The following is a 27,635-nucleotide window of genomic DNA, read 5'->3' on the forward strand; positions in this document are numbered from 1 at the left end:
GTCTGGTTTCTTTCCTCTGTGAGAGTCATCTGTGTTACTACAAGTAACAGTATCATTGCATGAAGTATTCACAAGACCATCTTTTGATGTTACTCCTGCTATAGCTTCCCAACTAGTCCAACAAAACCTGCTCTTGCCCTCTTTCCAATAAATTTTCCACACAGATGCCAGAACTGTCTTTCTATAAGATAGATACAATCTTGTCACCCCACCCCAAAATCTTTGCCTAAAGAATGAGGAAGCCATCCCTGACTCTTTTTACACAGTCCTCTTGTCAAAGCTCCTGTAGGCTCTTTCTTTGAAGTTGCCTCGTCTTGAATGCTATACCTGCGTGATTGTCTGTGTGGCTCTCCCACTGGGCTGTAACCTCCAGAAGGTCAGATTCTATCTTGTTCATCTCTGTACACCCAATGTCTAGGATGATGTTTTATACATAACAAAAAAAAATTCATTGAATGAACAAATGAAGTGCTGCTAGTTTCTCATTTGCATTGCTGATGGAAATTATAATTGTCCTGACTTCATGGCCACACTGATTTTCCCAGTGATACCTCTGATCATATTATTTCCCTCAGCCTATGACCTCCACACTGCCTACGCAATAAATACACGTTTTCACTTAGCATTTTAAGATACTCAAAAAGCCTTCCTGGACCTCTACTATTATCCTTATATATCTCATGCTGTAGCCAAAAAGGAGTGATTGGCTCCCCTTTAAACCCACATCAATTCCCACCCCTACACATTTGTTCTTTTTTTTTTTAATTTTATTTATCTATTTATTATTTTTGGGGGGTACACCAAGTTCAATCATCTGTTTTTATACACACATCCCTGTATTCCCTCCCTCCCTTGACTCCCCCCCACCCTCCCTCGAGTCCCTCCCCATCCCAGTCTACACATTTGTTCTTAATCATTCTTTCTACCAGAATTCCCCATCAACACCAAGCCCATCCTTCCAGCTCATCTTACTGTCACCATCTCTGTAAAATAACTCCTGATCCTCTCTACAAAATGTTAACGCTCCTCTCAGCCGTCAGCATGAAATACCTTTTCGAGTAATACAATGTGCCAGTACTGTTCTAAATGCTTCATGTATATTAATCATTTAATCTCAGATAAGTATGGTTGTCGCCCACATGTTACGGATGAGGAAAGGGAGGCACAGAGACACTACGATGCTAAGTTTGCGTAGATTTCCTTATCCGAAGGTAAATGCGCCAGGCAGCAGCTCTGCATCTTGCTCATCTTTGTCGCCTCCATCATGCCAGGCACATACTTGGTATGTGAGTAATGTACCAGGCTCTGCACTTCACATGCGTGATCTCATTTGGCAGTGCTCTTAAGGGTGTAATTATTTTGCAGATGAGGAAACTGAGACTAAAATACAAGGAGTTTGCCCAGGTTACACAGCTAGTAAGTGGCAAAGAGAGGATTCAGCCCTGGGTCTGTTTGTCCTTAAAGCCCAAGTTCTTACCACTGTGCCCTATGCCTCACTGATACCCTGGGGTATTGTTACTCTGAGTCAAGCTAGCTGCTCCTGGGCCAGCTAGTTCCTCATAAGCAAGACTCCGCACCCTCAATGTCCTGCTTTTCATGTATTTCAGATTCTAGTAAAATGTAGTGTGATGCAAGCCATTGTCCCTGTGAAATGCATGCTATGGAGCAGAGGGACAAAGGGGTCTCTCTGCTCCAGGGGCTTGTAGGGGGGAAGTCCTGCAGTGTAGAGCCACAGGTTTCTGACTTTAGTGGGGCCAAAAGTGAAAGGTGGAACGGCATATAGGGATTGCAATGAACCCATGTTCAACATCTACAGCGAAGATGAAGTTCCAGCCCATTTCTTGCCAGTCCTTTAGTCACATCTTCATATCTTTCTCTACCATGTGCCAAAAAATGACAAACTCCATCCATTATTAATTAAAGCAAGAAACAATCTACAGTGTTCAGGGCACCAGGAGGATGGAGTGGGAAGAGGGGGAGTGGAGGGAAGAGGAGGACAAGACAAGGAGAAAGGAGAGAGGAGGGGAAGGGAGAGAAGAGGAGAGGAGAGGAAAAAGAAAATCGCAGATTGTCTTGTGGAGACCCCCCAGATGGTTTTGTGTTACCTACTTTGGGGGAATTATTTATATCACTCCTTCTCTCATTTGCACACAAAGCACGGCCCTGCCTGCGGCCGGTGTGTGTCTGTGTGCACATGTACAGAAGCACCATCCTGACACCACAGCTCTGCAACTGAAAACTGGATGTGGTTTCCTTCTGTGTTTCTTCCGTTGCTTTAAACCGCTCGTTTTTAGATCAGAGGGTTACAGTGCACGAGCCCCGAGTGGGCCAGGTGCAGCCTGGAGCCTCCTCAGTTTTATGCTGCTCCCTCCTGGGTCCCTTAACTCTGAGATCCCCAAACACACCCCGTGGCTTTGAACAGACCCCCTTCCTCACCACCCCTGAGCTGCAGGGACAGGCCGCCTTTACCAACATCTCTAAGGCATACTCGAGACTTACTTCATGCCACTTCGATCCACATCAAAAGAGAATCATATTCAGAATGTGTGCGCTAGTGGAGATAGATTCTCCTATTTCCCTGGGGCCTCCAACCCATTTAAATGAATGTGAAAGAAACCTGCTGCCTTAGGAAAGCAATCCAGACTTTGCAACAGCTTTTCCCACAGTAAATCCGATTTCTGCAGGAACCAGAAGCTCCCCAGTGCTGTGTGTGGGCGTGTGTGCAGGCGCACAGAATTCGTGTTTCCCTGGAATCTAAACTACCAGGAAGCTGACATAAATGGGTTTGCAAAGGAGTAAGTTAGCACATTCTATGAGAAAGTGACACAGGACAAATTCTTGTTCAGCTGAGGAATAAACAATCTGACCTCAGGATTTTATATTTTTTAAACATTGTGTCAAATAAAATATCTGGCATCTCTTTTAATGGAAGGTAGTAAGGTTTAGGAAAAAACTTATAGATGGACTGGAAATTTAACATTTTCTAAGATTCATTAATCACTAAATTTCATTCTGTGCAATGGACAGTGCCCTTCCATCCATAATGACGTGCTCACCTCTGTGGGCTTGCAATGTGCTTTCAGATACCTTATCGTCTAATTGTCCCCACACTCCGTTTTTTTAAATAAGTTTTTATTTTGGAATAATTCAGGTTTACAGAAAAGCTGTAAAGATGCCACAGACCATACACCCTCACCCAAGTTCAGTTTCCCCTAATGTTAACATTTTAACATTACTTGGTCAAAACTAAAGAAGCCAGCATTACACTTATACTTGGCTAGTAACCGAACTCCAGACCTGATTTGGATTTTACCAGTTTTTCTGCTAATGTGCTTCTTCTGTCCAGGATTTAACCCAGGACATACGCTGTATTTAGTGTCTCCCTCATCTGCTCTAGTCTGTGACAGGTTTTCAATCTTTCCTCGTTTTTCATGACCTTGATAATTTTCAGGAGTACTGGTTAAAAATAAGTATGTTCATTAAATGTCCATCAAATTTGGATTTGTTTGATGTTTTTACATTGACAGAGGGTTTTGTTTGTTTGTTTGTTTTTAAGGAATGCCACAGAGGCTAAGTACCCTTCTCATCACATTTTATCAGGGGTACATGATACCCACAGGACATCCAGGGGAACATTAACCTTGATCACCTGGTTAAGGTGGCGTTTGCCAGGTTTCCTTACAAGAAAGTCAGGATTTTCGCTTTTCCTTTTCTCTGTTCTTTAGAATGGGTCACTAAGTCCAAACCACACTCAGTAGGATGGGGGCTGTAAGCTCACCTCTTGGAGAAGGGAGTATCTACATATATTATTTGGTATTCTTCTGCAAAGATGTATCTCTTCTTCCCTATCTATGTATTTGAGTATTCATTTATGTCAATACAGACTTGTGTGTATGTATTTTATACTTTAAGTGATAGTACTATGTTACTTATTTTCTTGCTCAGACTTTTTCAGCTTTGGCTACTGTGAGCTCTTTCGGGTTGTCTTTTTGACACAGGCCCATTCCATTCCTTTTTTTTTTTTTTTTTTTTTTCTTTGCTTGTTGTCTTTCTTCTCTCTTCCTTTCTCCTTTTCTTCTTCTTTTTCCTTTCTTTCTTTAGAATTTCCTTACTTTCTGGTAATACCAGATAACCCAGCGTCATCTTGTATTTTTTCGGCCCCAACCCTAAAATCCACCGTTTTCTAAGGAGAGTTGGTTCCTTTCATTGGAGAATGGTGTTTAGAAACTAAGATCTGGTTGCTGGATGTGTATGTTGTTACTGGGATGAAATTGCTTCTAAATACTCCTAGAGGAGAGTTTAGTAAAGTGTGTATATATGTAGGTAACCTATGAATCTATCCATCTGTGTGTGTGTGTGTGTGTGTGTGTGTGGACATGAGTTCGTATTGATGTCTCCAACTTTAGCATAGTATCACAGGGCCAAACTCTATTTTATATGTATAGTTATCAAATATATTTTACATCTGAGGCTTAAGGTCTTGACCCAGGTCTCATACCTAGTGAGTAAAACCTGAACTCAACCTGCGGCTTCAGACTTCAGACCCACATCTCTTCACATCAGCACACCTGTGTTTGGCATAGATTACGAAGCATATTCAGAGTTGCCAGTTCTCAGTGTCAGAAAGTAAACACAGTTCTGGCTTTAGCTTTAACGAAGTGTTATGAAGAGCTTAATTCCAAGACTCTTGCACAAGGATCCCAACTTTCTCGTTACCAGTTAAGTCATATAGTCAGTGACTCAGGTAGTCAATCATGCCTCAATAAACATTTCTTGAGCACGTACTGTGTGCCAGCCCCACTGCGAGGCACCCTGAATAATCTACCTCTTTTAACTATCACAAATCTGCAGGACAGGTATGATTCCCCCATTTTATAAATAAGTCTCCTGAGACCTAGAGGATCAAAAGATTTGCCTAAAGTCCTACAGCTTCTACAGAAGGAATGTTTTTTCTTTTTTTCAGGTAGCAAATATTTATAGAGAATGAATTATGTGGGACAGTATCCCAGCAAATGAGGCAGGAATTACGATGCAAATAGTGATTTGAGCAAGGGAGGCAGCCTTGTAAACAAACTATGATGAAGAGACAAGTGTTCTCACAGAGGGTGCAAAGAGGAACAGAAACCTCAGCGGAGAAGGGCTGGGGTCTCCTCGGGAAGGAATGGCGCGAGCGCTGACCCGGCGCACCAGGCCTTACCTGCCTCAGTGCCTAGTCCGTGGGCCCTTTGCCCGGAACCCTTCCAGTTCTCTGCACGGTCAGCACCTTCTCCACCTCCACCTCACACAGGCCTTCCCTGAAAAGCCCATCCGCAAAAGGTCTCCTTGATGCTCTCACACAACACTTTGTTTCTTGCATAGCACTTGAGCACAGGGACCATGTCTTTCTTTCTTTCTTTTAATTTTATTTATTTATTTATTTATTTATTGGCTGTGTTGGGTCTTTGTTGCTGCACATGGGCTTTCTCTAGTTGTGGCGAGTGGGGGCTACTGTTGGTTGTGGTGCATGGGCTTCTCACTGCGGTGGCTTCTCTTGTTGTGGCACACGGGCTCTAGGCACTTGGGCTTCAGTAGTTGTGGCACAAGGGCTCAGTAGTAGTGTCTCACAGGCTCAGTAGTTGTGTCTCACAGGCTCTAGAGCGCAGGCTCAGTAGTTGTGGTGCAAAGGCTTAGTTGCTCCACGGCATGTGGGATCTTCCCAGATGAGGGCTCCAACCTGTGTCGCCTGCATTGGCAGGTGGATTCTCAAACACGGCACCACCGGGGAAGCCCCTGGACCATGTCTTTCTTGCTTACCATCATGTTTCCAGGACTGTGCAATGCCTGGCACATAGTAGGTGCTTCATAAGATTTATTAAATGAAAGATAAGTTGGGAAGGGCAGTTGTGAGCATGTATTTGCCTTACCTCCTCTCTTGTGAAGGTTTATCTGGTCTCAGTGGAATATACCAGAGTGTAAAAGGTCTAGCTTACTTTAGAATGTGAAGCAGTTTTCAGAAATATGTGTGGAGTCCCACCTCAGTGCATCTGGTTCAGTATTCCTGGGATGAGATGCCGCACTTCTGCAAAGCTTCAAATAAACACTGAAGGGTGAGAACTGTTGGCCCCAGCCTGAAAGCTGCCATCAACAAGCCTGAAAGTACCAACTCTGCTCCTGCTGCTGGCCTTTTCTTTGTCATCTGTAGCTTCCCAGACACCCAAAGTCACGTGTCTCCACTTACCCCCAGCATTATCCTTGATTCCTCGCCTTCTGCCCCTTCTCACGGATTCATTAACAAACTCTGTTGATCGGTCTCTAGTCTCCAGTCCCCTAGGAATAAGGCCTCTTAGAAGGGCTGAGGAAATTGGAGGTTTTAGAAGTAATCTATTTAGAGTGCACTCCTTTTGTATGCATTTCCTCATAACACTATACTAATTGGGCAAGATGGCATTGAAGTTATCTACACCCAAGGAAGAAAATGAGGATACCTATTAACCTGCTCAGGTCTCTCCCATTCCAAAAGTTGAATATAAAAATAAACCTCCCAGGACCCCCATTCCTCTCCAGCTACAGTCTAAATTTCTCTCCTGCCTCTAATTGAGGAGCAGTTCAAAATGGTGGTTTCGAGAACAGATCTTAGAGTCAGACCCCCTGGGCTCAAAGCCTGGCTGCATTTCTTACTCTCTGTTTCTCCTTATGCAAGTTGCTCAGTCGCTCTGGGCCTCAGTTTCTTCATCTATAAAATGGAGCTAATACTCAGACTTCATAGGGTTGTTATGAATATTTAACAATTTCATATATATCTCTCTGTGTATTTATACGCATACATACATATCGTCTGGGGGTGGGCAGGGGACTGAGTTTTAGGACAGTGCTTTGCGTGTAATAAGTACTAATCCGGGTTAGTTAGCAGCAGCAGCAGCAGCCAGCAACTTTTTAAAAGAGGAGAGCTTTTCTTCACCTCCCATTTGCTTCTCAAGCGACTGCAGGCTGGCCTCTACCCCATCACTCTAATGAAATACCACTCCTTAAGGCCACCAATGACCTCCTAAACATCAAATCCAAAAATATTCCTATCCATTATCTGCTGCCTTTGACACTGCTTGCCACTCCCTTCTCGAAACTCCTCTGCCGTTTCCTGGTTCTGCTTGCACTACTCTGTCTCTTTGAGGGTTACCCTTCCCTTCCTAAGCACCAGGACCCACCCAGCCAAGACTCTGCTCACTCCAGGCTTTCTCCCTGAGTGATTATAGGCAGGACAGCCTGGCAGCTAAGCACAGAGATTCAGATGTCAGCCTGTGGGGGGGTCAGTGACCCTGGCCCCACCACGTACTTTCTGAGTGATTTGAGATATATCACCTAACTTCCTTGTATTTCTTCACATGTTAAATGGGGAATATAGTAGAGCCTACCTCCAAGGGCTAATGTGAGGATTACATAAATTAAAGTGTGAAAATTCTTAGAATAGTGACTGATCATTGTAATCACACAAAATGTTTGCTCTTGTTATTAAGCTTCACAAATAAAGCTCAAAACATTCCTCAGAGTTTCAGCCAGTGCCTACAGCTTCCAGCTGAGTTTCTTCATCTGTAGGTCCCAAAGACACCTTGAGCATAACGTCAGAAACTGGACTATTATTGGCTTTTCCCCACATCAGCTATTCCTCCCATATTCTGTATCTCAGTTTTGAAATCACCATTCACCCATCTAAATGGTTCTTTCTAGTCTGTCCCCTTTCTCCATCCTTGATTCCATGTGCCTAATTCAGGGGCTTATCATTTCTAGGATGGAGTCCTGCAGCAACTTTGTAACTGATACCTCTACCTCCAGCCTTGAAACCCTCAAATCCACACACCAAAGTGGTGTTTCCAGAATGCAAATCTGACCGTGCTCCCTTTCCTGCTTAAATCCCTAAAGCCATCCATCAAGGCCGGGACAAAGCCTGAGTTCCATGAGCTAGCCTGTCCAAAGGCTGGGTCTCACCTCCTACCCTTGCTCTGTTTCCCCCTGTGCCTGTAATGCCCTTTCCCCGAGTCATCTTTTAAGACCCAGCTCCATTGTCACCTTCTCCAAGAAACCATTGGATACCTGTGCTCCCACTCCAGTGAGGATTAGACTTCCTCATTGTCCCTGTTATACCATGTCCTAACAGCTATCATTGCACTTTCCGTGTAGTATTTTAGTCATTGGCTTAAGTGTCTGTCTCTATGAGATTGAGTGAAGGACTGCAGTTGTAAGGCTGGGACTATACCTGAGCCAGCTGTCTCTCCCCACTGCCTGGTATGGGTATAAGAGGCTGGCACACTGCGGGTGCCCAATAGATGGGTATTGAATGCATGGACTTACATTTGAACCCAGTTCTTTCTATAAAATAGGACAGTAACGCCTTTATAATGCTCCTTCTGTCTACATTGCTTCCCAACACTTGCTGGTATCTGTACTCCCAGTGCATCTTCTTCTTTATCTTTTTAACAGACCCAGCCTAAGCCTTAAGATGTCTTGATCCCATTTTTTAGCAATACAGTAATTTTTAATTAAAAAAAAAAAAAAGATGTCTTGATCCATCTACCTAGACTTGGGCCTTTCCTGCCACTGATTTTCCAGATGACTCATCACGGGCATCCATTCTGTCCTTTCCAGTCCTCCTTTCTGACCAAGGCCATAGTTATGTTCCAGAAATGCACCTCTGCATTATTCCCCTACTGCAACAGCCTAGAGTTCATTATAATAGGAGCCCCCAACTTGAATGAGTTTTGGAGGCATATTCTCAGAGGCTACCACACTTCTTGGAATCAAGTATATGTTCAATAAATGGTAATTTTTTTAAAATAAAATAAATCAATGAACAAGCAGTAAGATAGAATTGGCAAGAGGATTAGAGTTTATCATCTCCTCTATTTAAAACCAAAATGCTCTCTAGCAACCAGCAATTATTCCTTAGTTTTTATTCAAGAAAAGTAATCTCTCATCCTGAGCTCAGTTTTGTTCAACATGGGGTGTGTGTGTGTGTGTGTGTGTTTGGGTACATTTCTTTAATCTTTCTGTATTATGACTTGGCTTTTTTGTGGCAGGTACGTAGAACATAAAAATGAATTAAGTGTACTCAGTTTAACAGAATCTCTGTGTCAAACAAGGAAAGGAAATTACTTCCTCTGTCATCATTGTTACATTGGAGCCTCCAAGGCTACTACCGTGGACAACACTAGCAAAATAGTAGCTCAAAACCTGAACTAAATAGAAAAAATTAAGCTTCTCTTCTCATTCAATTGTCTGGTCAACCTACCCAGCTTGTATTTGCTCTTCTCCTGTTCTCCACCCTAACTCTATATAGTATGTGAGTGTTTTCTCACAAACCCAGGCCTGGAAGAAAACAATTATTAAAGAAAAAATAAGCCATTTGTGTAATTATCAGTTTTGGGTTAAGGAAATATTCTTCTTGGGTGATGGCTGTTCTTCAACTGTGACTTGGCAAAACATTAGAAAAATTAAATGTTATTTTTGAAGAAAACATACATCCAAGAAAGAATAACCTACAGCTTTGGAACATTTTTTTGTATGTACCTTAGTATTCTGGAAGGCTTAATAAAGTTTTCCAAATTACCTCACTTAATAAACTCATAGCTGTGCCTGGAAGACAATCATATCCTTGATAACTGAGGCCAGAAATGATCCTAGGGTGAAAAGAGCCTTGGCTGAAACTGATAGGCTTTCAAGGCATGGACAGTCATTCTCTTATCTCATAATATACATTTACTAAGCCCCTATTGTATGATAGGTACACATCAGGGGCTGAAAAATAAAAGGCAATTGACAACCGCAATTTGAGTGGCTACAACATACCAAAAGCTGGACTAAGTACTTATCATACATCATCTAAAATCCTCCCACACAATCGCAAAGTTATTCCATTATCCCAATTTTATAGAAATCAAAATTCAAGCAAATTGTTGGTTGTGGAGTTGTTTACGTGACAATGTTTCTGAAGTTCCTCTTTAAACATCTCAGGAAATCATGAGCAATGAGATAAATTACAGGGGAACATAGCCATCTAGATGCAAAAAAGTCAGCTTAAAAGCTTAAATTGGAACAGAATATAGTGTCTAAAAATAAGCCCAAATGCATTGGAGATTCTTATTTTTGATAAAAAATAGCATTTCAAATCAGTGGCAAAACACTGGCTTATTCAGTAAATGGGTGGGATTAAAGACTAGCCATTTGGGAATAAAATTTAAGCTAGATGCTTATCTACTCCTTATAGCAAGATAAATCCCAAATGAATTAAGGGTTGAATCATAAAGAATGGGACCATAAAAGAAGAAAAACCTGAGCAATTTTATTCATAATTTGTGATCCCAAAGTCACAGAGGGAAATATGAATACATCTAACTAGTAAAAACCTGGCATATACAAAGTCAAAAGACAAATGGAAAACTGGGAAAATTTTTTTGTAATATGCCACACTATGAATTATTTTCTGTATGATTCAAAGAGCTCTTACAAAATCAAAAAGAAAAAACAGAGCCAAGGCCACAAAAAAATGATAGACAAAAAAGATCAAAGGGCCAAAAATGTAGGGGAAAGGATGATCCTTTCCTCGTAATTAAAAAAGTGTAAATTAAATGAGATTCCATCTACCTCTTACGTATTTTGCCTCCACAAAACTCTTTGAAGATCATTAGACAAGAAATTATCACAGAAACACATAGGCTGTAAATATCAGAGACCACTAAATCAAATTGCTCCCTAAAGACTTGAAGGTTTAAAACTCTAATAGAACTGAGAACAGCATTTAACACCATACTTGGGTGTATAGTCTGCTATTCAATCTTTTCTCCCAGCATTTCAAAGAATTTGAGAGACATTCCAAGCTGTATCTCGGTTTAAGCCATTTTTTGGAATCCTGGAGTGTATATCTACTTAGAGTTATTTAAAGCCTATTATTTGGGTGTCGTTAAGCTCTTAGAGATCTCAGGAATCTTCGGTGGATAGCATTAATAGTGCAAATGTTAAGTTACCCTTGACTTCTGATAAGTAGAAGAAATCAGATAATTCCAAGGAAGATACTCATACGGTATTCAAATTTGGAAATGTTTCTTGCCTGCTTTTGAGAAGTTAAAAAATAATGACAAATATACCTCTCTCTTGAGAATATGCTTTCTTCCCTTAGCTCAAGAAAAGCTAATGACCCTAGTGAATTTGAACAGTTCTAAAAGATACTTTGAATTTTAAAGTTTTAATCTTTGGTCTCTCAGCTTCCACTCTTGGACCTCATCTTCATTAATCACCCACATCTGAGCTCAGATCAGAAGTTATTTCTTCTAAGAAGTTTTCCTTGATACCCCAACTTAAGTTACGTCCTCTAGGATTCCTCTCCTTTCATGGCATTCCGTGCTTCCAGAACTTATCACAATTGTAATTAAGCAGTTGTACAATAAGATAAACAACCATAAAATTATCATTTAATGTCTGCCCCTTCTGTTCAGGTGTAAACTCCATGAAAGCAGATAATCTAGCTGATTTATTTCTCAAGTTCCCTGTGCTTTTCCCAGAGCCCAGCACATTCCAATGTGTATATTAATTGTATTAATTGCTCAATAAATATTTGGGGTTTTTTGGTTTGTTTTGTTTTATAAATTTATTTATTTATTTATTGGTTGCGTTGGGTCTTCGTTGCTGCACACGGGCTTTCTCCAGTTGCGGAGAGCAGGGGGTCCTCTTCTTTGCCGTGTGCAGGCTTCTCTTGTTGTGGAGTATGGGCTCTAGGTACTCAGGCTTCAGTAGTTGTGGCACACAGGCTTAGCTGCTCCACGGCATGTGGGATCTTCCCAGCCCAGGAATTGAACCCATGTCCCCTGCATTGGCAGGCGGATTATGTGCCACCAGGGAAAGCCCTATAAATATTTGTTGGATTAGCAGTGCGGTATGCAGAATAATGGCCTCCCCAAAGAGGCCCACATCCTAATCCTCAGAATCTGTGCACGTCACCTTACATGGCAAAAAAGACTTCGCAAGAATGATTAAGTTAAGGATCTATAGATGGAGAGATTATCCAGGATTATCTGGATGACCCCAAGATAATCACAAGGGTCCTTATAAGAGAGAGGCAGGAGGAACAGCATGCGAGAAGAAAATGTGACAATGGACGTATTGGTCAGAGTGATGAGGCCATCAGCTAAGCATCGTGTGCAGCTGCTAGAAACCAAAGAGGCAAGAAACAGACTCTCCCTCTGGAAACTACAGAGGGACCCAGTCCTGCGGACACCTGATTTTAGCTTCCTAGGACTCATTCAGGACTTCTGGCCTCCAGAGCTATAAAAAAATTAATTTGTGGGGACTTCCATGGTGGTACCATGCTTAAGACTCCGCGCTTCCACTGCAGGGGGCTCGGGTTCAATCCCTGGTCAGGGAACTAAGGATCCCACACGCCAAATGGCGCGGCCAAAAAAAAAAAAGGAATAAATTTGTGTTGTTTTTAAGCTACTAAATGTGTGGTAATTTGTTATAGCAACAGTAGGAAACTAAGATAAAGAAAGATTAATTGTGTCACGTTAGGCAAGACTGATCTAGGAACCTGAATGCAAATAGAATAATAGTAAAAAATTAGAATAGTGTGTTGCAAAGCCCTTGACCCAAGACAGCCCAACGACTGAACCACACCTTCTATCTGATGAACCCAATTATTTACCAGAGATCATGTGTTTAAAGAGCATGACTATATCAAACAATAAGAAAAGCCCACGGAGTCCAGCCATGGAGAACTTGTGCACATGCCCAGATACTAGGGAAGAAACTGTCAAAATGAAACAAAAGTATTCTTTGTGATGGCTCGCACAATTCACTTAAACAGTAATGGGTTGTGGATTTCTCAACTATAAAGTAAGATTAAGAACTGTTTGTTCAGGACTTCCCTGGTGGTGCAGTGGTTAAGAATCTGCCTGCTAATGCAGGGGACATGGGTTCCATCCCTGGTCCAGGAAGGTCTCACATGCCATGGAGCAACTAAGCCCGTGCGCCATAATTACTGAGCCTGTGCTCTCGAGCCCCAACTATGAGCCCACGTGCCACAACTACTGAGCCCATGTGCTGCAATTACTGAAGTCCACACGCCTAGAGCCTGTGCTCCACAACAAGAAAAGCCACCGCAGTGAGAAGCCTGCACACTGCAACGAAGAGTAGCCCCCGCTTACCGCAACTAGAGAAAGCCTGTGTGCAGCAATGAAGACCCAGCGCAGCCAATAAATAAATTAAATAATTTAAAGAAAAGGAAAAATGTTCCTACCTTGCTGAGTAGGTGTATGGTATACACAGTGCCTGACAGTGCCTGACAGAGAACTTGATACAGAGAAGAACCTCTATAAGTATGTAGTGATGGTGGTGGTGCTGGTGGTAGTAAAATCAAAGAATAATGATGTCAGGAAAAGTTGTGATGTGGGAATAGTGCTATTTAAAATTAGACTTCTTTTTAACAGGTGTTTCCTGGAGGAAAGGATAGAGACAGTATGACTAAATGTGCTGATGATACTGATAGCTTCACAATGCAGAACTGGTCCAGGAGAAGAAAAGGAGGAAAGTTAGCTGATGACAAAATATGTATGAAGAAAAGACATTTCGTGATGGAAGGGAATGCAATCAAAAGTGGTGGTGTTTTCTGTTACCTTTACAGACAGTTCTTTCTTCTTTCTCTCTCTCTCTCTCTCTTTTTTCTTTTTGGTCCCCTGAAGAAGAAAATGACATGAACTGACTTCATTTTTTCCTATATATCTAAAAGTCATAAAGCTGGGAAGTATGGGAACATGAAAATCATTCTGGGCTTTGGTAGAGCCGAATCCTATGTATTAGAAAATAGCCACTGTAGGTTATAGTGGAATGTGGATAAAAAAATATTAAACCAGCAAATTCCAGCCAGACATGCCACTGTTTGATAAAAGCTTATACAAGCAAAGCCACCATGGGTATCTGCCACGGTGTGCTCTGATGATCAAGCAAAGGGCTGGCCTCTCACCTTCTGCAGACTGCTAGGGAGCCATGCCATGCTGTCCTTGGAATTTTCAAGAAACGCAATATACATACCCCTGCTTGTTTGGGCTGTAAGCCCCTAGGCTGAGGGCTTCTATCTGTGTGAGCCTGTGTGATGGTTTCCTCTGTGATTCACTCATGAGAGTGTTAAATAGACTCTGAAGGAGATTTGAGGCTGGAATGAGGAAACACTACAATCAAAGGGAGAAAGTAAAGAGAAGCTGAAAAGATTTGACCGTAACAAATTGCAGGATCAAATGAGTGCTTCCAGAACGAAGCCCCTCCATTGTTGATGGAGAATCTGCTTATGTCTCAGATGATTGCTCTCGGAGTCAGAAACATCATTACGGCTTCCAACCAGGAGAGTTTTCTACCCGGCTCACAATCTACTCTCCAACTTTCTCTTCAACCACTGAGTACAGTTGAACCCTCCATTCTGAAGTTGTAATTTTTCAGAAGATGGAAGCGTGGTCCTCATACTTTAGAAACAATGGCTTAAAGGCTAGATTGCTGACAGTGAAAAGGTTACCAAGGAGAGGTAGCAATCATCTTCATTTTCACGTTGCTTACAATGTGCCCCCTTTGCCTGTCGTTAAGACAAGCAAACAAATCAGCTTTAATGAATGTCTTTGTGTCTTTACATCCGATTTTACAGATAGAAAACAGAGGCTCAGAGGTTAGATAATTTAAGCATGATCATCTGCAAGCAGAGCTGGTGGTTCAGGTCTCTGGACTCCAGTACCTCTCCCACCATTGCCACGCTGTTTCCCAAGAAGCAAGTATGCCTGAAATTTTAACACAGCCAGATAATACGACTGATGAGGTCACCAAGGCTCAGGAGAATGGCAGGTGTAGCTCCCCTGGAGTGTGGATGACAATGCGAAGGAGCACATGGCTGTTGGAGAGCTCCGGCTCTGCATGCCAAGCACCTATGCACTGGTGTGGAATTTCACATAACCCAGGGACAAGCGAAGTCGCAAGCATATGATTGATAATAACAGGAGAAAGAAATATTCATTCAGCCAGCCACTTCTTTGTGCAATCATTCATTCCATTCATTCATTCCACAAGTCCTTATTAAGTATGTGTTGTGCCATGAATGATATATTAGGATGTAATAGTGAATGACACACAATCCTTCTTGTCAAGAGTTTTATAGCCGGGGAGACAAGATTGACAGCAAACTGTGGTAAGACTACAATGTAGAAAGGGTTAAGTAATAATTACTATTATCCCTATTTTATAGATGAGGTAAGTGAGGCTAGAGTGATAAATAACTTACCCAAAGTCACAGAGCCAATAAGTAGCACAGTCCAGGTTCAATTCAGACCTGTTTGACACAAAAACCCTTGCTTTTCCTCCCGCTCTGGGAGATGTTAATCGGTGTGCCAGAAAAGAAAAATGTTAAGTTTTAAAAGTTTGGGAAATCTGTAAACTAAATGCCCCCCTGGGAGAGCCACAGCACATATTAACATATTCAAGGATCGGAGCCCCTTTGTGGTAAGGAATACTATTTAGAAAGGCATTTCCTAAATATTCGAATGTTTCAGCCAAAGCACACTTGCACTATATGGACCACGATGGGAAAACATGCAGAGAATGTAGTGCGCAGGGGAAGCTCCAGAACCCAACACAAGGTCCCTTGACATTTCAGGATATTGGTGAATTGGACAGAACACAGTCACAAATTGGGCCTTCTCAGGTTCTATGATGTTAAAGAGTTGAATTCTGGTATGCTCAGGAGTGAAGAAAATAAAGAAAAATAGTATTTTTAGGCATGAGTTTCTACAGGGAATAATTTTTAGTGATCGGATTCTCTGCTATCAATTATAGCAGCAGTAGATTTGAAAATTATAGAAAATGCCTTTTGTTCACGTCATACTTTGACAGCAGTTGACAGGCTGCCACAAAGGCGAAAGCCCCTGGGACGTGGAATGATTTTAGACTTGAGTTTTTTATTGTCAAAGAATAGGCATTTATGACGGCGTTTGGGGGTGGGGAAAAGATCACTGATCTACTCCAGATCTCTTCCAGAAGTTTATTAGGATACGCCATTCCTCACCCCCAAGTTTAATGGCATAAGTTGATTTACAAGTGGAGCCAGGTTTGAAAGGAGCCATCCCCAAGGACTTGACTGCCCACTGGAGGCAGTAGGTGTATCAATAACTCCAGTAGAAGGCAGACTAGAAGAGTTCAGAGAAAAGGACATAAAGGGCTTTGAGACCATTTCTATTAAGTAGGAAGACAAATGTAAGAAGCTCCTTTGCTTATAATTTTTTATCAAACAGTGGCATGTCTGGCCTTTGAGTGGAATCTATTATTATATCTGCATTCCACTGTATCCTACAGTGTCTATTTTCCAATACGTAGGATTTAGCTTTACCAAAGCATTTTTTTAAAAGCACTTATTTTATTATTATTTTTTTAATGTTGGTATTAGTGCACTTAAACTGTGGGAGACAGTGGTGCTCTGGTCAAGCCAAGACCAGATGAATCTGCCCTGAGGGTTCCAGCCAGGGAGGACCCCAGAAGCAGCAATAGTGCCCACCACTAAGGGGATCAGAAGGCATTTGGTGAAGCCCTTCTCTCTTCTTCTCCTCCTCCTCCTCCTTCTTCTTTTTGTTTTTTTTGTTTGTTTGTTTTCTGTTTGTATGTTTCTGTTTTTCGGGGTTTTTTGCTTGTCTTTATCCCTCATTAAACACTGATCTCCCCTGACCGCTGAGCTGGATTAAAATCAGATCAGTTCTCTGAAGGGCATCTGAGTGGCCTCTCCTAAAACGATGTTGCCAACGCCCTCTGTCTGCTCATCTCACCTTTGTTTACTGTGTTTACTGTACTTGTTCCTGGTGTTTCCTTGCCAGCCCGAAACTATGAGAGGGCAGTGGTGTCTGCTCAGCCCCAGATCTCCAGGGTCCTCACCACATCCCTGAGCTGGGAACACATCATTTTCTTTTTTAATAAGAAACAGGGCAACATGTATTGGGTTCGTTTTTTAAAATATATGCATCACGGAATTTGTGCTCATTATTGACTCTTTAGAAAAAACAGAAAAGAACCAAAAGGAAAAGTTATCAACAATAGTTATTATGGCATATTTCTTTGCAGGATTTTTTTTTCTATGTGTGTAAAATCTGATAGCCTGTTTTTTCCTTGCTTAGCACAATATCATAAATGTTTTCTTTTGTTTTATGTCTATATCTATTAAGCACCTACTATGTAGCAGGAACTGTGCTAGGCCCTGTAGATGCTTAAGATGGGCCTTAAAATACAAAGGGGTATTTCTGAAGCAGGGAAGCAGGGGACCCATAATTAAGGCAGAGGAACTCCACCTTCAATATTGTGGAGAATGAACTTTAAGCTAACAAGGGCAGCCAGAAAGGACACCACAACATGAATTTGCACCTGGATCTAGTGTCTTATAATGACCCTACCAGAGATACTAACTTGATACAATAGGAAATTTTCCAGGATTTTTCAAAATTTCAGAAAAGGACAAACTTGCAGTCAAGTAAGGTCAGGTTTTGAATGGGGCCCTCTCCCAAGCAGTCTTTCTGTTAAAGACATCAATGTTTTAAAAATGAGGATTGTAATGAACTGTCTTGACCCTGCTGCCAGCCAATGAGAATGGACACTGTTGGAACTATGTTCCATGTTGGAACAAGGTCTGAAGATGCCCACCAGGCTGTACCATGACATTGGCCCCTACATTGATCACGAAGAGGTCTGGGGAGTCCTAGGGAGAGGCTGGATGGCCAGGGCAATGATGGGGGACATTCAGGAACTCAGGGACAAACTGCTCATCAACTGGAGCAGTAGTGTTTCAATGGTTTAAGAAGCATACACTGTACAAGGGCATCCTGGCCACCAGACCTACCTGGAGAACAGCTTCTTTTCTCAAGTTGCTAACATGCGCTCTTAGATGTCAGCGGACCTGCTGCCTCTGACGCAACAGCCACGGCTTGCCATCCTTTGAACTTGAGCAAGTGGAATACGATTTGGGGCAGACACTAGGGAGAGGGTTTCAGAGCCAGCCCCTTGAGGGCAAGCTGCAGCCGGCTCTGCCACCCTCCTTCCTAAAGAAGCTCCTGGAAAAATCACTCCAATCCAGGCTCCTACTGAGCAGTCACACCTCCTGTCATGTTCTCGCAATGTGGCTGAGGTCTTCAGAACACACGGAGCTCCAGGGTGGAGAAAGGCATCTCCCGGGGTGAAGAACATGCAAAGTAGTCAAGTAGGGACTCAAGTCCTGAACATCCACGAGCAGCAAAGGCCAGCATCTCCCAAGAGGCCTCTCCTGCTGACCAGCCATCTCCAAGTCCCATCCCAGTACCCGAACATTGCTTAGCAATGTTCCCAGTTAGACTGAGAACTATAGCACTCTCCCTGAACCTCAGCTTCCCTACTGATTTGGGTGAAGGGAGAGTGGGGGCTGAAAGATAGTTTTCCAATCAACCTGTCAATGACTGAGCAGGGGCCATCAGGGCAGGCCCCGGGCTAGAGGCCTGACATGAATGATGTCCTGTAATCCTCACAGCACCCTATGAGGTCGGTAGCTATAATTCCCACCTTGCAGATAATGAAAATAGGGCTTTCTTATATGTCAAGGAATTCTGGGGATACTGAGGAGCTCAGAAAATAACTAGCTTAAGGATTCAGCAGAATCCTTAAGTCAGCAGCAGAGCTGGAGTGTGAATTCAGGCATGTAGACCATCACCCATGTTCTATTAGGGCCATATGGGAGGCAGCCCGAGGAGGAATATGCAGGGTCAGGACATTTGAGGAGTGGGGACAAAAGTTCTGGGATACAGTGCTGTCAGCGAATGCTTCCCATCCCCCAACTCCTCCACCTCTTGCCCCAGGTGACTTTTCTCCCAACCCTCCCACAAATACACAAATATGGAGCTCCATAACAATAGTTATTGGTAATAATTAGCTAACTCTTTATACTTGCAACATAAACTCAGAAGATGTCCTTGGATGCTCTAGAAATGGGGATGTCAAACCAGAAGAAAAGGAGATGAACAAGAGATGGAGTCAGCTCTAATGGTAAGCTGTCATCCAGTCTTCAGTCCTGCAGCACAAGGCACTTAGGTTGTTTGCTGACGGCCTCCTGCTCTGGGGCTTTCAGATCCAAAGACAAGTTACTGAGTTTAGCATAGCAGGCAGGAAGACAGAGGTTCAGGTGGTGTGACTGTCAGACACTGGCGCTGAGATCTTCAGTTTCTTAGCTTTTCTGCATCTCAATTTCCTCATCTGTAAAAAGGTCATATCTCTCAGAGTTGCTGTGAAGATTAACTAAGATAATATTTGCAAAGTGCTTAGCGTGGCATCTGGCACAGAGCAAATCCCTTAATAAAGAGAGTTATTAACATGAAATTGCTTTCTTGTGAATTATTTTATCAGAAAGCTATGGAATAATTCTTTTATTGCTAAGTTACAAGCTTAAAAAACCTAACTTTGGAAAACATGCAGAAAGGAAAAATGGGACACAAGTTGTAATATTGTCTAACTTTATTTTTATAGGAGACATGGAAATTTGCACTAGAGAAGGCAAGACAGATTGTGAAGAAATCCCCAGCTCTGGTAAGCGACCGACTGGGCGAATGCCACACTTTTCCTCAGCACTGTCACCTCCCTCTGACCCCTGCTGTCACACTCCTAAGGCCAGGGGCTACTCCAGACGCAAGCCCACAGCACAACATGCCACAGCTGAATTGCGATTGAAGTAGGAATACGAGCCCCTTCCTCTTTTTTCTCCTCCCTTCTCTCTGCAGCAGTGCTTCTCAACCCCAGTTAGGGCTGGATAATCCTTTGCTGTGGGCGCTGTGCTGGGCGTTGTAGGATGTTAGTAGCATCCATGCCCACTACCCACTAGATGCCAGCAACCTCCCCCCATAGTCATGACAACCAAAAATGGCTCCTGGCATTGCCAAATATCCTCTGGTACTCACTGTTGAGAACTGGTGCCCTCCAGGAGACCATGTTGGAGGAGGCTGTATCCTGCTGCTCCTCCACTTTCTAAATATGTTATCTAGGCTGAGCCTCAGTTTCCCTATCAGTGAGATAGGGGCAATAGCAGTGTTCCTTTCTCAAAGCATGGATGTCAGGGCTAAGAGAGTTGATGTGTGTGAAGTGCCTGGTGTCATGCCTGGGACTTATCAAGCACTCAGTAAATGCTAGCTAAAATCATCACCATTAATATTCCTTTCCCCTAATTTTTCCTTTTTGGCAATCATAGTTTTATTTAATAGAATGCCTAGTTCAAATCATTTATCATTTAGTCAAGTATTTGACTTGGGCCCTAGAGGTAAACCTTTATTCTATTTTTTTTAAAGATTTATTATTTATTTATTTATTTATTTATTTATTTATTTATTTATTTTTGGCTGTGTTGGGTCTTTATTGTTGCGTGCAGACTTTCTCTAGTTGTGGCGAGCAGGGGCTATTCTTCATTGCGGTGTGGGGGTTTTTCATTGCGGTGGCTTCTTTTTTGTGGAGCATGGGCTCTAGGCTCATGGGCTTCAGTAGTTGTGACGCGTGGGCTCAGTAGTTGTGGTGCACAGGCTTAGTTGCTCCACGGCATGTGGGATCTTCCCAGACCAGGGATAGAACCCGTGTCCCGATTGGCTGGCAGATTCTTAACCACTGTGCCACCAGGGAAGTCTGGTAAACCTTTAAACAACAGTGTCTCCCTAATACTAGTGGTCCTGGCAGAAAGGAAGCATTCATCAGAGATGAGAGGACAAGGCCCTCGTCCTTGGCTTCTCCCTGCTGGCCTAGCTCATGTTTCACCTGATGCAATATATTCAAAGTAGTATTGATTTGGCAACATGGAAATGAAAGGGAGAAAAATTCCTCATGGCTTGGCTTGCCAGACTTAGCAAATAAAAATAGAGGATGCCCAATTAAATTTGAATTTCAAATAAATAATGAATAATTTTTAGTATAAGTAGGTCCAGTACAATATTTTATTTGGCAACCCTACTTGTGGGGGGCACATGGGTTTTTATGAACAAGGCTGATGCATGCTGGATGGGAATACGCGGGCATTTCTACACAATTGATTAATCAATTGCAATGCCTGCATCATCAATTATTATTTAATTCAGTGACTAATTAAAGGCCGGCCATAGCTCATTCAGCTAATCTGCTTAAGTGATTGAATAAGAAATTGAAACATCACATGAAACCCTCGACCACCACTTTCAGAACTCTAAACAGACTGGAGAATAATACCATTTTTCTCTTATTCTTCTCAACATGTATGTAAAAACTTATTCTCAGGGCCTTGTTTACTTCACTAGCACAAACTGCCTTGGCATTAACTCAAAGGTTAATTAGGATTTTACAATTTTTCATTTCTGTCACCAGAATTGCAAACATAATTCATGGGGCAGGATTCCAATCATTCCTTTCGAGAAGCCAAAAAAAAAAAAAAAGAAAAAAAAAGAAAGAAAATCAACTGAACAATTCGACAATTAAAAGAAAAAAAAAAAACCTCCTCAAAAACATCCTCCAATTTATTTACTCTCTAGATTAAAGCTATCAAGGAAAAAATAATCAGGAAATGCAAATAAGCATCACTGAAAAGCTGCTCAGAAGATATTGGCTGCAGTTAATTCCATTGTGATGGCTGATGTAACTGTAGACCTAGCCAGATGCAGAGAGAAACACACAGTAGGTTGCATGTCATTTGCACAGCCCATCAGATGGAGAACCCAGACTGGATGAATTAAGTGTTATTGAAGGGAAAGGAACTTTCCAGAGAAGATCTGCATCTCAAAGAGGCCCCGAGATACTCCTCAGGGGGGTCTTAGTTGATTTGGCAGAACACTGAGCATCTAAGGGTTTAGAATACCTGAGTTATGGCATCAATTTATTTAATTCTCACAAAAACTCCTACAAAGTTGATAGCATATTTTTGTTATGAACCCCATTTTACAGATGAGAGGACTAAGGATCAGACAGGTTAAGTAATTCCTTCACTCCACATAGCTAGTAAGTGAGAAACCCACCATTTAAATCCAGGTTTAGGCTTCTTCCAAGTTTCAACCCTTTCCCGGTATTCCAATAGCTCTCAACCAGCCCTCCTCAGGACTCAGAATTTCAGGAAGAACCATTCACATCACAGGCTACGTGAATATTAGAAGCATGCAGTGCACAACCTACACAACTGTACGTGATGGCCCTGATCGCAAACCTACCTACTCAATAGAACCATCTGGGAAGCCTTTAAAAGCTGCTGCTGTTCAAACTTGCCCCAAGTAAAATAATCCACATTAAATTCAAGTAAAATAATATATGACAATAGTCTAAAAGCTCTTCATCAGGCAGAAATTCAATTTTAAGTTGGCTGTGTACAAAAGAGAGGTTACGCTTCCCTACTTACCCCATTCACCACATTTTCATTTATTGAACCCGTTTGTTGTTCTGTATTCATTTAACTTCCAAAGCTCCAGATGCAAGCAGAAGCGGGTTAAATAGATGACAAAATAAGGATGCTGCCCTGACTCCTGTGGCCAGGGACAGCGCAGATTTGAGACTTTCATTTCAGATGGGATTCCATGCAGCCAGATGTGGTGTTTTAAATCCGTTGCTGAGTTAATAACAGCCCACATTCTGCCTCTGTCTAATAAGGTTTGAATTGAAAGGGACATGCAAGTGAGAACCTCTGCAATGCAGCTCTGTGTCCATCTAAGTTCCCTCTGCAAGTTTGTAAGAAGAGGTTAGTTCTTCCCACGCTGTGTGATGAAAAGGCTGGATGATCAAAACTTCTGTCTTAACAGAAGGATTTCTGGGGGTCCCTGGACTAGTTGCATCATCTGTTGCCCACATCCTAGACCCAATTTCTGCACAACGAATGTCAAAGGCAGCTGCAGCCTTCAGGCTGCATTTTGACAGTCAACAGCTGTGCAGTTATAACATTTGATGCCATTGTACCTCTTGTGTGGCGCTTCTTAGGCTGTCCGTATACATTTTTTGATATCTTGGTTATTATCAGTGTTAAAATCTGCATTGCCATTAGGTTAGTTAGACCAAAGCCTTCAGATTAAAGTAAATATTAAAAGGAGTAGCTCACACATTCAAATGCAATCTGATTTTGACTCTGGGTCTTAGAATGTGTCTCTTTCCAAATTGCCACCAGTGTTGTGGTATAATTGCATGCTGGTGTTTGTTTCACAGTGTATCTACACTGCTCATCTCAATCAGTGACCAGGTCTCTAAACACCCCTCCTTTGCACCACCATCTCCCTCCTCCCACCTTATATCCCACAACCAAGAATTATTCAGGAGCAAATGGCAATAGTGCCGAGGTTAGAAACCCTGGGGTCAGGTCTTGGGGCCATTATCTGCCAACAGGTCTCTCTGTCTCACCTTGCTTCCTCCAGGCCTTCATGTCACCTGCAGAGATATCTTTCCAAAACACAAATGTGATCCTTGTGCTTAAGACCTTCCAGGATCCCCCACTGCCCTCAAGATAGCATGTAGTGCAGCATCTTAGGCTTGTCCTAATGTCTCCTTCCTTCCATGGTTCACCGTGTTCTCCCAGTTCCTTAAGCTCCAGTGAGGTCGAAGTTTTAGCGGTCCCCCCAAGACGCCAGCCCTGCTCATACGCCCACAGCACTGTGAGGGTGCTCCCTCCACCAGCAGCCGTGCTTCTCCAGCTTTGGTGTGCACTCCAACCACCCGGGACCTTGTTCAAATGCAGATTCTGATTCAGCAGGTCAACTGTGGGACCAGAGACTCTATTCCTAAAATTTCCTGGATGGCCTCAATGCTCCTGGCTGGTGGTCACACTTTCATCGACTAGAACCTAGAGCAGTAGTTCTCAAAACGTAGTGAGCATCGGAATGACTGGGAGGCTATAAAAACACAGATTTCTGGGATTTACCCCAGGCTTTCTGATTCAGTAGATTGAGGGGAGCCAACAAATTACATTTGTAGCAAGTCTGCAAGCTGCACTTGGAGTTGAAAAGCATAGTGCATCTGTCTCTTCCTTCCCACCTGCCTCCTTCCTATTTGATTTCTGGGCCCTCGCCTGCCTCCTCCTCTAGTTCCCAGAAAGCCATATTAATGCCTGGACCACCACGGACTTCCCAGAGCATCCTAAGAGCTGGGGTCTCCACCTTTACGCTCCACTAGACAGTAAGCTCCGTGACAACAAGGACAGTCTTTTCTGTCTCCAAATCTTGCATGCTAGTGGCTCCGTTCCTCATCCTAGAAAGTTGGGCAGACATCATGAAGATCCTTAAAAACCTTATTTATAGCCAGAAAAGGTTACCTGTTCACCTTTGCTAGTGTTAAAATATTACCAACACTGTTAATACCACTCACAGCCATCTGAAGGACTCTTCAGGGTAGCAGGAATCACTACAGGTTTCCCCGCTATCCAAAAGTAGAGCATTGCTATGAAGTCTTTCCTAAGGCTAAGAAGCAATTACCTTAGGACATATCTTGCTAATAGATGCACAAAATAAATCAAGATTAAGCACAGAGTCTCACGGACACAGTTCAAAGCTATGGTGGCCTGATGCTGAGATGCTCAGTGTGGTACCTGGGGAAGGAGCTGGGCGGTGCCCCTCTCAACTCTTCAGGGTGCTCGCTGCCTCTCCACTGGCTCCTGCAGAACAAATGATGAACATTATTTTTGCTTTTTGCATTTTTTGTGAAAGCAAAAGTCTTCTTTGGATTTCTTTCAGTTCATGAAAATAGGTAGTAACCTAGGTCTTTCATAGAAGCAAAGTGGCGTGAAGCAAATTTTTGAAAAGCAGGGGATTCCTGTCTATCTCTCCCTTTGTTGATAAATGCTGGTTCCTAACTTTTTCTACCCTGTTGTTTTTTTCCTTTTGTCTGAGAAAAGCATCATGGGAACCTCAATCTTTCTAAAAGCATTGCTTAGTAAAAAGCCAAGGCTTTTAATTTATCCCACAGCTAAAGTCTTATGGAAACTGCTGTTTGAAATCCGTTTGTTCAGGAAGCTTGGAGGGGCTTCATCCATACATCCCTCCTTCCCACCCCACATCCCCCAGGGAAGGAGCCTTCCTTCTTCCTTCTTCCTAAGCTGGTATCTCGCCTTTTAGTCTTTATTTTATCTCATAACAGGATGGAATTATTTTATTTGAGACAGGTCTTTATTTTCAAATCCTTTTTTAAAGCCACTGAGGACAGTAAGGAGAGGAATGTTGTCTGAGTAGAAAGGACCAAGGTGGGCCAGACCCTTTTGGGAAGAGGAGGAAAAGAGGTGAAGGTGGAACTAGCTGGCTGGGGGAAGGGAGGGGAGCCTTCAGGCTGAGGAGCCAGCGTGAACAAAGGCACACTGGTGGAATCAATATAGAGCATGGAAACAGGAGCAAGATGTAAATTTGATTAAGTAAAATGGCCCAGATTCTGCAGAAGGAAGAGTCCAGAAATCCAAACTGTGGAGCCAAGAGAAGAGGAAGGGCCTTCAGAAGTTGGAGAATCATCCCTTTAACTAAACAACACTTTTTTTTTCTCTCCAGATATATTCCAGAAATGGCTTTGATATTTGTTCACTCCCATTTTTGGCCAAGATCTGTCAGAAGATTAAATTGTACGTATACAAGTTCCCCTTCCTGACCACTGGCAGGTGATAGCATCTTTGGTTGTCTCTGTTTTCTAATGACTAAAATGATCTTCAAGTTAAAAGACATCTTTCTGAAGGTGAAAGTGCTTCTTGTTCATGACTTGTATGGAAACTAGCAGGCAAATCAGCACAGAACAAATTATTTTGAAAATACGCTGAATACTAGCATCTTGGAACCTCTAAGTGAGGTTGTGAGTGGCTCAGTGCATGCTCGCACCGCACTTGGGGACATGACAGCTCCTTCTTGCTGTGTAAGATACAAACAAGTTCAGCTACCTCTTACAGTAGGGACTCTTTGAGCATCTTTAAGGCAAGGCACTCACAAGGCTGAAAAGGGACCTTTGTTTTCACAGACTCCAATATATTACCTAAAAAAATCTAGCTCTAATATGTATGAACAGGGTTCTGAACGCAGAGGTATGGTCCAGAGTTTCCAAGCCCTCCTGTCTCATTATAAAAGCCCATGCTCCAGCTGCACTCTGAGTCTGAGGTTGTGCTGGGTGTTGTAGTAATCACTGTCCAAAACATTAAAAGATGGAACAGTGTCCTGAGCGGCACATTGGACCAAGAGCCAAAGTAACACAGGGCCACCTTCCCCTCGGCTGTTTCCCCTGTGACTGCGGCAGCGGCTGCAGCCAGGCAGTGTACGGCACTGTTGCAGGGGCCAGATGCTGAACTTTCAACGCATTTCTGCACTGAGTTCTTATAGTTCCATGAAGTAGGGATTATCATTATTCTCATTTCACAGAGAAGGAAACTGAGTCTTACAGAAGGAACTTCTCCCAGCCACGAGGACTGAAGATATACCCCCAGGCATACTGGACCCCACTTGTTCCTTGGAAACATCCACTTTCTTGACTCTTGTGCAATGCTGCCTCTTGAGCCAGCTTTGAAGACTGAGCCACTTAATGTCTCTGAGCCTCAGTTTCCCCTTGTCTAAACTCAAGCTATAGGTCCATTTGGAAAGTTTTAAAAATGCAGACTCCTTGGCCTGAGACCTGGTGGGACAGCGTGGCACGTTCCTAGGCTCCTGGTTGACTGTGTCCTTCCCAGCACTCACGTTCTAGTTCAGAAGCCAGACCACAGATGCTACATGTACAGATGATGCTTTCATGACTCAAAATAATGTTCCTTCGCTGTGAGCCATTCCCTGGGACCACACCATCTGCCCTGGCCCCTGTTGCTTTTATTCCCACTCTCCCGCAGGCAGTTCCTATCACTTGAGTGCATTCTGGTCTATCGTGGCTCTCATTGTGAGGGGTTAGAGGGAAGAACTCTCTAGAGGTGAGAGTCAGGCCACACATCTGGACTGAGAAGCTGTGTTAGTTTCCTAGGGCTGCTGTAATAAAATACCACAAACGAAACTAAATGGCTCGGAACAACATAAATGTGTTGTCTCCCAGTTCTGGAGGCTGGACGTCTGAAAGCAAGGTGTTGACAAGGTCCTCTGAGACTCTGCTCCCTCGGAGATTCCCGTGGGGACTCTGGGTCAAATCCTTCCTTTCCTCTTAGCTTCTGGCTGTGGCTGTCCATCCTTGGCAACCCTGGGCTTGCAGCTGTGTCCCTCCAACCTCTGCTTCCCTCTTCATATGTAGCCATCTTCCCTGTGTATCTGGCTTTTCCTTTTACAACCAGTCATATTGGATTAGGGTCCACGCTAAAGACCTCAACTTAACTTGATAAAATCCGCAAAGACCCTTTTTCCAAGTAAGTTCACATTCACAGGGAGCAGAGGTTAGACCTTCAACATATCTTTTTGGTGAACACAATTCAACCCACAATAGAGGCACTTTTCCTACATTCCTCCATCCTTCATCTCATGAGCCTCGTGGAAGCTAAACCCACTGAGCATCCCTGTCTGCTTTGAAAGTATCTCAGGAGAGGAGGAGGCTGTGCTTCTGACCCACATTCAGAGCCTCTTAGGGATCCAAGAGTTTAAAAACTTTTCCTGGTTCATCTGCCCACATGAGCTGCTGCAAGCCAGCTGTGCAAAGTGCTGGCCTGGATCCCAGAAACAGTTATCAACACCGTTCTTCGT

The 27,635-nt window shown here is 43.0% G+C and overlaps 1 protein-coding gene across 2 annotated transcripts in view; it reads left to right on the top strand.

The window, feature by feature from the left end:
- Positions 1–27,635, top strand: part of AOAH (acyloxyacyl hydrolase) — a 163,846-nt gene that overhangs the window by 36,565 nt on the left and 99,646 nt on the right. For both annotated transcript variants that reach the window (XM_057732690.1, XM_057732692.1), the window contains 2 exons: positions 19,516–19,575; positions 25,494–25,564. In XM_057732690.1, coding sequence (XP_057588673.1) covers positions 19,516–19,575; positions 25,494–25,564 — 131 coding nt within the window. The remainder of the gene's footprint in view (positions 1–19,515; positions 19,576–25,493; positions 25,565–27,635) is intronic.

Source organism: Hippopotamus amphibius, chromosome 4 (assembly GCF_030028045.1).
Source record: "Hippopotamus amphibius kiboko isolate mHipAmp2 chromosome 4, mHipAmp2.hap2, whole genome shotgun sequence".
Taxonomy (NCBI): Eukaryota; Metazoa; Chordata; class Mammalia; order Artiodactyla; family Hippopotamidae; genus Hippopotamus; species Hippopotamus amphibius.